General features: G+C 45.4%; 1 protein-coding gene across 1 annotated transcript in view; it reads left to right on the forward strand.

The window, feature by feature from the left end:
• The first annotated feature begins 8,552 nt into the window (after positions 1-8,552).
• The window catches only part of LIMK2 (LIM domain kinase 2), an 81,371-nt gene continuing 77,390 nt past the window's right edge, over positions 8,553-12,533 (forward strand). Inside the window, exon 1 of the mRNA XM_007953937.2 lies at positions 8,553-8,686. Coding sequence (XP_007952128.2) covers positions 8,553-8,686 — 134 coding nt within the window. The remainder of the gene's footprint in view (positions 8,687-12,533) is intronic.

Raw genomic sequence — 12,533 nt, forward strand, 5'->3', positions numbered from 1 at the left:
GGCGTCTGTGCCTGAACCTGAAAGCTGAGAGGCCTCTGGTTTGGTGTCACGACTTGCAGAGCTGGAAGGAATCATTTGATTCCTCCTTTTGCAAAGGGAAAATCTGAGATCCAGAATTCAGAAGCTCCTTAGTTTATTATTTCTTTTTTCAGAGACATTCCCTTTGGTAATATTTGGTAAGCTAGTGAGGAGGGGAGCCCTTTGGGACATGTGGGAGCATATCTAGAGGAACATTAATCATTATGTTAGTGTTATTGGTAGTCACTTTATTAAAATGTGATCCTTCCTTTCTTGACTGTTCCCCACCAGCTGCTTCCCTGCGCCTCTGCTTCCTGCTTTGTTCCAGATTTATACACCTGACCTGTCAGTTCCTAGGGGACACAGTGGTTACCATACTTGCTGTTTTATGCTGCACTGCACTGGCTGGGTTTTGTTCCTGGTTCTCATTATTACGTGGAACATGAGAAGCATCACAGTTTTTCTCAAATGAAAGGGTAAGATCTGTGCAAGTTGGTTCATTGTGGTCTCATGAGCTCAGGGCTTGGGGATTTCTTGACACTTTGGAGCCTGACGAGAACCCAGCTCTTAGACTATGTTTAAGGTGAATATTGGTGTGTCATGGGAAAAGCATTGGCTCTGAGCTGGGGTAGCAGGTCAAGCCCTTCCACTGAGTAGCTGTGTGGTCTTGAGCAAGTCTCAACTTCTCTGGCTGCTTGGGGTAATATAATGCAAGTGGCCTGATAGTGTCAGAACATGGGCTTTAGTTCCTCCTGGACTGACTTTCACTAGCTTTTTGATGGTTGGGCAACTCTGTTCTCCTTCCTTAAGTCCATTTGTCTTTCAAAAAATGAAACATGGCAAGAGGCCCCAAATAGCTAAAATAATATTGAAAGAGAAGAACAAAGTAGGAGGACTCACACTTGCTAATTTTAAAACATACTGTATAGCTACAGTAATCAAAACAGCTTGGTACTGGCGTAATAGTAGGCACATAGATCAATGGAATAGAATTGAGAGTCTGGAAATAAAACCACACATTTGTGGTCAAGTGATTTCTGACAAGGATATGCTAAAGTTCATTCAATGGATAAAGAAGAGTCTCTCTCCAATAAATGGTGCTGGGAAAACTGGATTTCCACATTCAGAAAAATGAAACAAGATCCATGCCTCACACCATACATAAAAATAAACTCAAAATAGATTTAAGGGCCTAAACGTGCAAATTAAAACCATAAAATTCTTAGAAGAACAAGCAGGGGCAACATTGTCAGATCTAGCTTTCAACTTTGGATTATCTAATAAAATAACAAAAGCATAAGGAGCAAAAGTTAGAATAAATAAATAGAACTTCATAAAAATTAAAAACTTGTTCATCTAAAGACTTTACCAAAAAAGTGAAAAGACAAGCTGCCAACTGTGAGAATATCTTTGGAAGCCATGTATCTGACAACAGTCTAATAACCAAAAAATATATATATATAACTCTGACAGTTTAACAACAAAAAGACAACCCAGTCATCAAATGGCAAAGTACTTGAAGAGACATTTCACCAAAGAGGACATTCAAGTGGCCACCAAACATATGAAAAGATGCTCAATGTAATTAGCTGTCAGATAGATGCAGATCAAAACCACAGTAAGATACCATTTCACTCCCACTAGAATGCCTGAAAGGAGCTCTGGTGGTGTAGTGGTTAAGGCATTTGGCTGCTAAACAAAAGGGCAGTGGTTCAAACCCACCAGCTACTCCATGGAAGAAAGAAATCTTCCATAAAGACTTATAGCCTTAAAAACCCATTGAGGGTCACTATGAATCAGAATCAACTCGATGGCAGTGAGTGAGTGAGTGAGTGAGAGGATGGTGAAAATTAAAACAATAGCAACAACAACAACAAAAACCAACAAAATAACAGATGTTGGCAAGGATGTGTAGAAATTGGAATCCTTATTCATTGCTGGTGGTAATGTAAAATGGTACAGCCATTGTGGGAAACAGTGTGGCAGTTCCTCAAAAAACTAAAAATAGAATTAGCATATGACCCAGCAATTCCACTTGTAGGTATATTATAAGACTTGAAAGCAGAGACTCAAAGACTTGTACACCAGTGTTCATTGTGGTGCTATTCACAGTAGCCGAAAGGTAGAAACAACCTAATGGCCATCATGAGATGAATGGATAAACAAAATGTGGTGCATACCTCCAGTGGAATACTACTCAGTCAGTAGGAGAAATTAAGGCTTGATGCATGCTACAGTCTGGATGGAGATTGAAGACATTATCCTGAGCAAAATAAACTAATCACAAAAAGACAAATACTGATGACATCACTTACATAAAAAGACAAGAACAGGCAAATGTATAGAGAACAAAGTTGATTAGTGGTTATCAGGGGCAGGAGGGAGGAGAAAAAGGGAGATTGACAGTAATGGAAAATTTGCATTGAATAATGGTAGGGTTGCACAGCTGATCGTTATAAGTGCTGTCAATTTTTACACCTGTAAAAAGTTGAATTGGCAAAAATGTGACAGGTACATTTATAAGAATCACACACACACAAAAAGTAGCTGTTGTACCTACTTATGTACAACCAAACACCTCATGGGATTGGGTTTAGAGGTTTAGGGCTATGGTTTCATGGCACATCACCGTTCAGTAGCCTAATCTGTTTACTGCTTCTGTTCTGGCTTCTAGTTTCTTGTGTAGTGCCTGTGGTCTTAAAAGCTTACAAGTGGCCATCCAAGACACAATTGGTCTCTCCTTACCTGGAGTAAAAGAGAATATGACACCATATCACCAGTCATATCATACATTATTAAGTTGGGAGAGAGAAAGAGCATTTATAAACTATGTATTTTATACCAGGATTTAAAAGATCTTGAAGGTGAGAACCTTTGTCATGAACCATTTGTTGAAATTCCCACTTAGTTTCCGTTGCCCATCTGCCACCTGTTAAAAACAAATTCCAGTAATAACTGTGTAGGCACAGTTTTCTGATTACTGAACACCTAGTAAGGGCCCCTTATTTGAGACTGCTATGGACATTTACTTAGTCAGGCTCCCTTTCTGGCCTCTGACGATCAGAAGCCATTGTAGATAAGTCTGCAAATATAAGAGGTAAACATTGGCTAGGAATAGGGAGAACAGCCTTTACAATGAGGTGTTTTCTTGAAGAAAGAACTTCCTAGGCAGACAAACTGGGCTCAGGATTGGTCTTCCTTTGGGCCTTACGGAAATCTCTAAGACTTCACTTTGTTATCTTTCTCTTACTTTTCTCAGAGTAAAGGTTTCTGGAAAGTTAGGATCATTGACTCTCAGGACAGTGAAGGGGCTGAGGAAGCTCAGAGCGTTCTGTTGAAGAGTCTGGGCTTGGGAGGCTTAGGAATCTGGGTGAATGTCCTGACGCAGTTACTTTTTAACAAAAACAGTGGGTGCGTGACAGATAGACTAAGGCCTGTGCATCTACATGAAACTTTGCCCATTGGTAGTCACCCTGGAAGGAGCTCTTGTGGAGCGCTGGTGGTGCAGTTGGTCAGGTGCTTGGTTGCTAACTGAAAGGTTGACAGTTCGAACCCACCCTGCCACTCCACAGGAGGATGACCTGGTGATGTGCTGCTGTAAAGATTACAGCCTACAGGACGCTGTTGGGCAGTTCTGTTCTCTCGCATGGGGCCATTATGAGTCAAAATTGACTCAACAGCACCCAATAACAGCAACAACAGTCACCCGGAGAGTCAGAGCCCTTACCCCAGTGGAATCTTTCCTGCTGACTAATGGAGTTTCTCTCTGGAGATTACTTTTAGAGCTGGCAGCACTTTTCATTTGGATTTGACATACAAAATAGCATCTATTGTGCCCCAGAGTCCTAGTGATCAAGATGGAATCCTTGCTCATCAGAGCTAGGTGGAGAGGCAGAAGGAGATAGAAACAGGCACGGTAGGCTGTAATTATGGAACAAATGATATAAAACTGGTGTAGACGAAGTGGAAACAAACACTGCCTGCCTTTGGGGAACCATAAACAAGGGCAGAAGTTTGATTAAGGGGAAAGTATCCTAAACACAGAGAATAACCTGAGGTGTGAATGTCAGGATTTAAGGACCAGAATGTGTGGCAGGAAAAGAAAACAGATCAAACCAAACTAGGTAATGTTTGTAAGAGATGATGAGAGAGAAAGGTTCTTTGGGGCCACCTTGAGGAGGGCCATTCACTCCTTCAAAAATCGTTTATTTAGGGACTGTAGTAGGCCAGGGACCAGATTTGGTTCCCCTAGTCACTTGCCTGCTAACCAGACGGCTGGCGGTTCAAACCCACCAGCCACTCCTCGGAAGGAAGGTTGGGCAATCCTACTTCCGTAGTGATACTGCCTCGAAAACCCAAGGAGGGGTCGCTGTGAGTCGGGGCCGACTCCACGGCACATAACAACAACAACAACAAGTCCTTTGAAAGGAGCTCTGGTGGCGGAGTGCCTAAGGCACTTGACTGCTAACCAGAAAGCTGGTGGTTCCAACCCACCAGCCACTCCTCGGAAGGAAGGTTGGGCAATCTACTTCCGTAGTGATACTGCCTCGGAAACCCAAGGAGGGGTCGCTGTGAGTTGGATACACTCACGACCGTGGGTTTGGTTTGTTCTTTCTTCAGTCCTTTGGAGGGGGCAATGGTGTTTGAGTGGTAGAATTCTTGCCTTTCATGTAGGAGACCTGGGTTTGAGTTCCAACCAGTGCACCTCCAGTGCCACTGCCACCTGTCTGTCAGTGGAGACTTGTGTGTTGCTGTGATGCTGAACAGGGTTCAGTGGAGCTTGCAGACTAAGACAGAATAGGAAGCAAGCGCTGGCCGTGTACTTCTAGAAATCAGCCGGTGGAGACCCTGGTGATCACAACAGTCTACTCCACAGCCGGCCAGGGCAGTAGCGTAGCATTGGGCAGTGTGGTGTTTTGTGGTACATGGGGTCTCCATGAGTTCAGAGCCAACCTAAGATTAGCTAACAACAACAACAATCCCGAGGAGCTGATGAACTAGTTTGGGAGCTAGCCAACTTTAATAACATGTAAGGCATTTGGTTCCTGCCTCAGGGACTGTACATGTTTTCATACTTGTGTCTGTCCTGGAAGAAGTGCAGCCGGAATGCTCCTTGGAAGTGAGAGTAGCCAGACTTCGTCTCACCTACTTTGGTTGTGATGTCAGAAGGGACCATTCCCTAGAGAAGGATATCATGCTTGGTAAAGAAGAGGGTCAGCAATAAAGGGGAAGACCCTCAGTGAGATGGATAGACATGGTGGCTGCAATGATGGGCTCCAGCGTAGCAAAGCTTATGAGGCTGGCAGTGTTTTGTTCTGTTGTACACGGGGTTGCTATGAGTCGGGGCCGACTCGATGGGACCTAAGAACAACAATATCTCCAGTGTTACCCTTGCCTCCCCTCGCTTTTTGCCTGATGAATTAATATCCATCCTTTAGAGTTCAGCTTAGAAATTACTTCCTCAAAGAATACTTGTTCCTCCTCCTCCTCCACTTTCCAAGTTACACACTTCATACCTCCTTCATACTGCTTGTCCCAATGGTAATTAAATAATTATGCTATTGTTTAATATCTGCTCTATGTTTAACTCTGCTCTTGTTGTTAGACACATAGCTGGCATGCAGTAAATATTTGCTGAAAGAATGAAGCATGTCCATTGAATTTAGCAATGAGCGGTCACTGTTGACCTGGGTAAGACAGTTTCAGAGAAATGGTGGGGGTGGAAACCAGGTTGCAGCGGATTATGCAGTAAATGGGAAATGAGGAAATGAAGGCAGTGAGTAGATAGCTTTTTCACTGTAGCTGCAAAGGGAATGAGCCAGAGTGGTGGCTTGGGGAGAAAATGGGGTCCGGAGTATTTTTAATAAGAAACACTTGAGCTTACTTAAATATTCATGGGAACAAGCCAGTGGAGAGGGAGAAGGGGAAAGTGCATGCAGGGGGTGAGGGGTGGCTGATTACTGAAAGTGCAAATCATCTGCCAGGTGGGAGAGGACGGAATCTAGAACAGGAGTGCTCTGCTAAACAGTCTGGCCTTTGTTTTAGAGACACTGGGGAGCTAGGCCTGGAACTGAGATAGCCTGGAGTCTGGGCGAACCAGCTAACATTGTGCAGTAGACAGAGAAAAGATACCAAGGACTTGAACTAGGGCTGGGGTGAAGGACAGGGGATTCGAGAGAAATTTGGAAGGCAGGACTAGTAGGAGAAGAGGGAGCAAGGGGTCTTGAATTGTACCCCTGGTGCCCAGTGCAGGAGCTCTGGTGGTGTAGTGCCTAAGGCATTTGATTGCTAACCAGAAGGCTGGCAGTTCAAACCCACTAGCCACTCCTTGGAAGGAAGGTTGGGCAATCTTCTTCCTTAGTGAGACCTCCTCGGAAACTCAAAGAGGGGTCGCTCTGAGTCGGGATGGACTCTAGGGCAGTAAGGGTGAGGTTTGAGTGCCCAGCGCAGAGCAGATGCTAAATAGGTGGTGATTAAATTACTTTCAGTTTCTCAAGACCAGAGAAAGCAGGGCAGGCACTTTAGAGTGTGGCAATACCAAGTTATCTTGAATATCCTCACAGTGGAAAGTCCTGATCTTTTTTGAATTTTGGAAACAGCCAGTTGAGTAAGTGGGTGGTCAGGTTAGAGAATATTCCTTTTGGGTTAAAAAGTAAAAACAAGAAGTGAGGTGTGTCTCTAATGAGATTTACTGGTGGTGAATTGAGGCGTGGTAGCTCACACACTAACTCGAAAGCTCTTTAATGTAAGAGTTCCAAAAATGCTGCAAACAGGGTGCTCCAGAAGTGGGGAGATTCGTTTGGATATCTGTGTGGTGGTGTGTTCATTAAAAACCCTCTCAATAATTCATCATCTCTCCCACTGTCTGTAACTTGAACCTGGTTTGAATAAGTCAGGCTCTCAGAATTTCTGCCTTGGAGTTTGTGAGTTTGTGACGTTGATGTCCTATTCTCTGGCCACTACCACCCAACAACCAAAAAGCAGAAACAGAAAGGTCCCTCTCGAGAGTTTGAGAATTTCAGATCCAGAAGGAATGTATGATGGATATCTGTCTTGTCAGTGTGGAGCAGCCGGGTTGAGGGGATGTCTTAAATCTTAAAGCCTTCTGCCACCTTGTTGAACTCTCTGCTGGGGTACCAGGAGGACTGCTATCTGTGCACCAGCCACCCCGGAATGCTGCTGAGTAATCTTGAAGTACCCTGAGCCATGCATTGTCTATTCATGGCCATTGTGCCTGTGGAACAGGGTCCAGTGACTGTCACTGTGCCTGTGGCTAGTCTGGAGTTATCCAGAAAGAACAAAGCTGCATACATCATGTGCACAAGAGAGTTTTGTAACAAGCCTGTCCCACTTTCCAGGGCTGAGTCAGGTACCACAGTTTGATCTTGGCTGCCCTCTTTAAAATTTCAAGGAGTTAGCATTTGAGCCATACCAGGATTGTGTTTTATTCCAAGCACCTCCCATTTGGAAGGACATGGACAGACTCTATACCTTCTGTCTGTGTGAATCTCTCTACCTGCATAGCCCTTTCTCAGTCTTCTCCATCCTTTCAGGGTAACTCTTCCCCATCTGTCAAGGTTCAGCTTGAGTGTCAGCTTCCTCTACGAAGACTTTCCTGGTTCCTGGAATTGGAATTAGCAGGAATTAACGTGGTGAGGTGGAAAGAACATGGGCTTTAGGATGAGCCAGACCTGAACTTGAATGCTAGATCTGCCACTTGACCTGTCCCCCGACACCTGCTGCCCAATTTTAGTTCCCTCATCCATTAAATGAGTGTAATAACACCAGGTCTTAAAGCATTCCCTATGCTGACATACAATAATACCTACCTCATAGGATTGTTTTGAGAATTAAATGAGATTGGGTCTGTGACAGCACATAGCACAGTTCTTGGCATGTAGGAAGTGTTCAATAAATGTTTGTTCTTTCCTTTCTGTACCCATAACTGTTCTTTCTCTGACTAAAATAGCACTTTGTTTCTACCTCTGAAATAACATCTAAATGAAAAATTACAGTACGGAAGAGTTCTTGTCAAGTGGATCTGCCCCTTGAGGAGAGCCACGGATGACATGGAGCTTTGCATCAAGAAGACCTGTAATGTTGGTTGAATAAATGAGCTCCTGGATGAGGGGGTGGAAAAACTGAAAACCAGGGCTTTTGAGGAATGTTTAACCCAGAGAAGGGAAGTGTCTGAGGGCTAGCTAGGATTAGTCGTCGGAAGAGCTGACATTGCAAAGAGGGAGACCCTGCTCATTTCTTCAACTCAGAATTATAAGCACGGGCTAAAAGTTCTAAGAAAAGGCACATTTTGTCTCAATAGAAAAAAAAGAACAGTCCTCAGAATGAGACGATTGGTGAAGCCATGAATTCCCTGGCCGTGGATTGGTGAGCAGAGGCTGGAGAATTGCTTACCAGAGATCTTGTAGGGGAGAGGACTGCTCTCTAGCACAGTCAGATGAGATTCTTTCAATTTGAGATTCCACGACTTGGTCTTATTCTACCTCGTAGAATAATCCTGCCCCCTTGCACCTGCTATGTTGGGCCTCAACCTCTTGCTTTTGTGTGCAGGTGAAGATCCCTGGCGGTGTCGGGGCTGTGGGGACCACGTCGCTCCAAGCCAGAGGTGGTACAGGACTGTCAATGAAGCCTGGCACAGCTCTTGCTTTCGGTAAGTGGGCCTGCCCTCCTGTCTTTTTCCAGTGCACTACTGGCCAGCCCCTGGTTCATGTTCTGGAAAATACAGAAACAAGCTTCTGACTCAAGAATTTCCATCTCCATCGGGGAAAAGGACTGTGCCAAGGAAGAACACATAGGCAAATCTCTGGAGTAGCCTTCCTGAGGCCAGGTTACCATGGCCCTCAAAGGATGGCCTACAAAGGGGCCAGGTGGAATTGGAGGTGGGTTGGGTATTGGAGGAGGCCTACCCAGGCACCTGCATTTTATAGATAAGAAAACTGAGGCCCAATTAAGGTGATTTTGCACAACTGCACTACTGATGATGCATGCACCTCAAGGGGTGTTTGCAGCTAGCTCTTCTTCACTCCAGGGTGAGTCTCTGGGTCACTAGTTTTTGTTATTAACTTTATTATAGCTCTTAGATTATTGCAGCTCGGTGTTTTGAACAGAACACAGAATCTTAACTCTCAATATGTTCCTGTTGTCTGAGACTCTATTTCCTCCTATAGAAAAAAAAAAGATGCTGAAAATTTATCTCATGGACTTGTTACAGTTGAATGAAATAATATATGCAAAGTACTCAGCACATGGTAAAGCACCCACTGAATGATTACTCCTTTCCCCCACAAGACTGGAATCCTCTGGGGTAGGAGCTTGGCTTTGTATTTTCTAGAGCATAAAACAGCGCCTGGCCCGTAGTCATTCAGTGTTGGCCGAATGAAAGGAGCTGTTCACTGCAGAGCTACATGGGCATGTCTGGCCCCAGTGGATTGAAGTGGTGGCCTGTGCTCCTGTCCTGAGACTGAGACAGAACTGTAGACAGGCACCATGGGCCCTAGATTCCCGCTCCCACACACAGCTCTTATCCCAAAGCATCCCCTGTGCTGATAGCAAGCAATTTGATTTGACCTTTAAGCTCTTGCCTCTACCCGGGAACTGCATGGGGAGTTGGCCTGGAGAGATTCTGACCTCTGAGAAGAGAGTTGGCGAGGAACCAGCATTGTTCTGCTTTCCGCTGTAACTCAGAGCTCTCAGATCTTCTCTGCGGATCTGCTTGCCTTGGTTTCTCCTCCCTTTATTCCCAGGGAAGTTGATTGTGCTTTTTTCATGCAGTTTAGTATGATAGGAACAGAACAAGTCAGAACCATGAGGCACTTTGTAGCTCAAGCCTTTGTTTAGCCCTTTCGTATTACAGCTGAGGCTAGTGGGCAGAATCAGAACCCAACTCTTTGAGTTCCCAGACCTAGTCTTGTCATGGCATCCAGCCCATATGGTCACATTTATTCTTAGTGTTTTCCTGTTCCTGTGTTTTTTTTCTATCCAAAATAGGTCAGGACAGGGTAAAACAAGAGAGTCTTTGGAGCTTCTGGATTTTCTTAGAATTAAAGATCTGCAGAACTAGAAAGAACCATCTGCAGTACAATGTAAGCCACTCACATCAAGGATGAGAGGCCTGAAACCAAAAGGACTTGCTTGGGGTTACACAGACACGCTGTTGATGGCAAGAGCTAGACTTAAACCTCAAATCTTGGGTCATTTGTCAGTTAGTCAGATGCTAGCTTGCTAGAGAGCACTGTGTGTGTGTGTGTGTGTGCACGTGTACACGTGTGTACCTCATACATACATATATGCACTTCTATAAGGCACAGCAACCCCAAGTGTTTCAGAATAGAACTGTCCTGCATAGAGTTTTTAATGGCTGTGATCTTTCAGAAATAAATCACCAGGCCTTTCTTCCAAGGTACTTCTGAGTGGATTTGAACTGCCAACCTTTCAGTTAGTAGCTGAGTACTTAACTGTTTGCATCTCCCTTTAGCATGGCAGATAAGACTGCAGGTTTTGGAATGAGACTGTTTGTATTCAAATTCTGGCTTTGCATCTTATTAACTGGCCTTCAGTGACTTCTCTGTGCTTCAGGCCGTCATCTATAAATTGGGATAATAGTAATACTCATCCCACAGGGCTGTTGGGGAGGATTAAATGAGCTAACCTATGTAAAGTGGCAGGAGCTCTGGTAGCCTTGTGCCTAAGGCACTTGACTGCTAACCAGAAGGCTGGTGGTTCAAACCCACCAGCCACTCCTCAGAAGGAAGGTTGGGCAATCCTACTTCCCTAGTGATACTGCCTCGGAAACCCAAGGAGGGGTCGCTATGAGTCAGGTCCGACTCAACAGCACATAACAACAACAACATGTAAAGTGGTTAATATAATATTTGAAATACGTTGTTTGTTGCCATCGAGTTAATTCTGATTCATGGCAACCTCACGTATGCAGAGCAGAACTGCTCCACAAAACTTTCAAGGCTGTGACCTTTCGGAAGGCAGGGCTGTCTTTCAAGGCACCTCTGGGTGGGTTCAAACCACCAACCTTTCAGCTAGCAGTCACGTGTTTAACTGTCTGCATCACCTGGACCATTTGACTCCTGCCTGAAACATCGAAAACCCTTAATAGTTAATTTCTGTCATTCTTCTATGTTGTTTGTGCCTATAAAGCCAAACACCAAACTCACTGCTGTCGAGTCGGTTCTGACTCATAGTGACCCCTCCTCGGGTTTCCGAGAGGGTATCTCTGCAGAAGTAGAGATGCCCAATCTTCTTTCCAAGGAGTGGCTGGTGGGTTTGAACTGCCAGCCTTCCGGTTAGCAGTCAAATGCCTTAGGCACTGCACCACCAGAGCTCCTATGTGTGCTTCCATGTGGCCTATTTAGTTGCCTATATGCATCTACATGCATCTCTCTTATTAGATACTCATTGGTTGTCTGATCCAGAGCCTCAGGGATAAAGGGCACCCTTGAACTGCCCTGGCACAGTAAAAGCAAAGATCAAGCCTATGGGGAAGTAGGACATTAGCTCCATCTGAAGCTGCACCTTGTGGATGGAGAGTGTTGAAGGAGCATGCCTCCTGACACATCCCACAGAAAGGCCAAGTGGATGACATGGTACCCTTAGGTGGAGCCTGGTAATTTGCCCTGGGAGACTGGCTGGTTTTGGAGTCAATTTGACTTTGGTCCAAATTGGAGGAAGGTCTTCAGGGCTGATAAGGAGTCGTCTGACCCCAGCAATAACCTGGGTTAGAACAGCTTGAGCCATTACCCTGAATGGTCTTTGAAGGTCGCTTCTACCCCAGCTCATCTGTGACTCTGATGAGTGCAGGGCTTCTGGGCGTAGCCTGTTGGAAACAGGAACCTTCCCTTTCCATGAAGAAATGCATCCCGCTTCTAGCCTTGCTCCTTTCCAGCTGGGCTACGGTTACAATAAAGGAAATGGCTTTTCTTCTCCCCTGCCCCCACACCTTTGTTTTCCTAGTCACGGGGTGGGGCTGGATATTGAATGGAGAAATAGCTGGGGTTTGGCCCAAACTCCTCCCTTGGCCTCCTCCTTACACTACCCTATCCCCCTGTCTGGAGCCACGTCCGTAATCCTGCCTCTGGTAGCCTTCCGCCGATTCTCAGGTGCCCAGCACAATAGGAAGCCACGGAAAGCGGGAGCCTGGCACTGGACGGTGGAAGCCAGCTGACAAACCCCCTGGAAACAGCCTAGTCCTTAACTGTGCTAGTGCAGCTGGGCACCTTGCCAGGATCCTTCCAACCTCCTGGACCCGTAGCTAGCCAGCCCCCCTGTTTCCTCTTCCCAGCCTTCCTAACAGGCCTCTTTGGACTCTGAGTACCGCTGGCTTTCCCATTCCTTAAGCAGTGCCATTGACTGTCTGGACTGGCCACCCTCGTTGGGGTGACCAGGAAAGCAGCTGGAATGACCGTTGTTTGTAGCTGAGGACAAAGTGTGCAGATGTGAATGGTGACCCTGCTCTTGTGGCGCATCTGCGAACCTGAAGAGCCTCC

The sequence above is a fragment of the Orycteropus afer genome, unplaced genomic scaffold (genome assembly GCF_000298275.1).
Source record: "Orycteropus afer afer isolate SDZICR_OR568_19922 unplaced genomic scaffold, OryAfe1.0 scaffold00420, whole genome shotgun sequence".
NCBI classification, from domain to species: Eukaryota; Metazoa; Chordata; class Mammalia; order Tubulidentata; family Orycteropodidae; genus Orycteropus; species Orycteropus afer.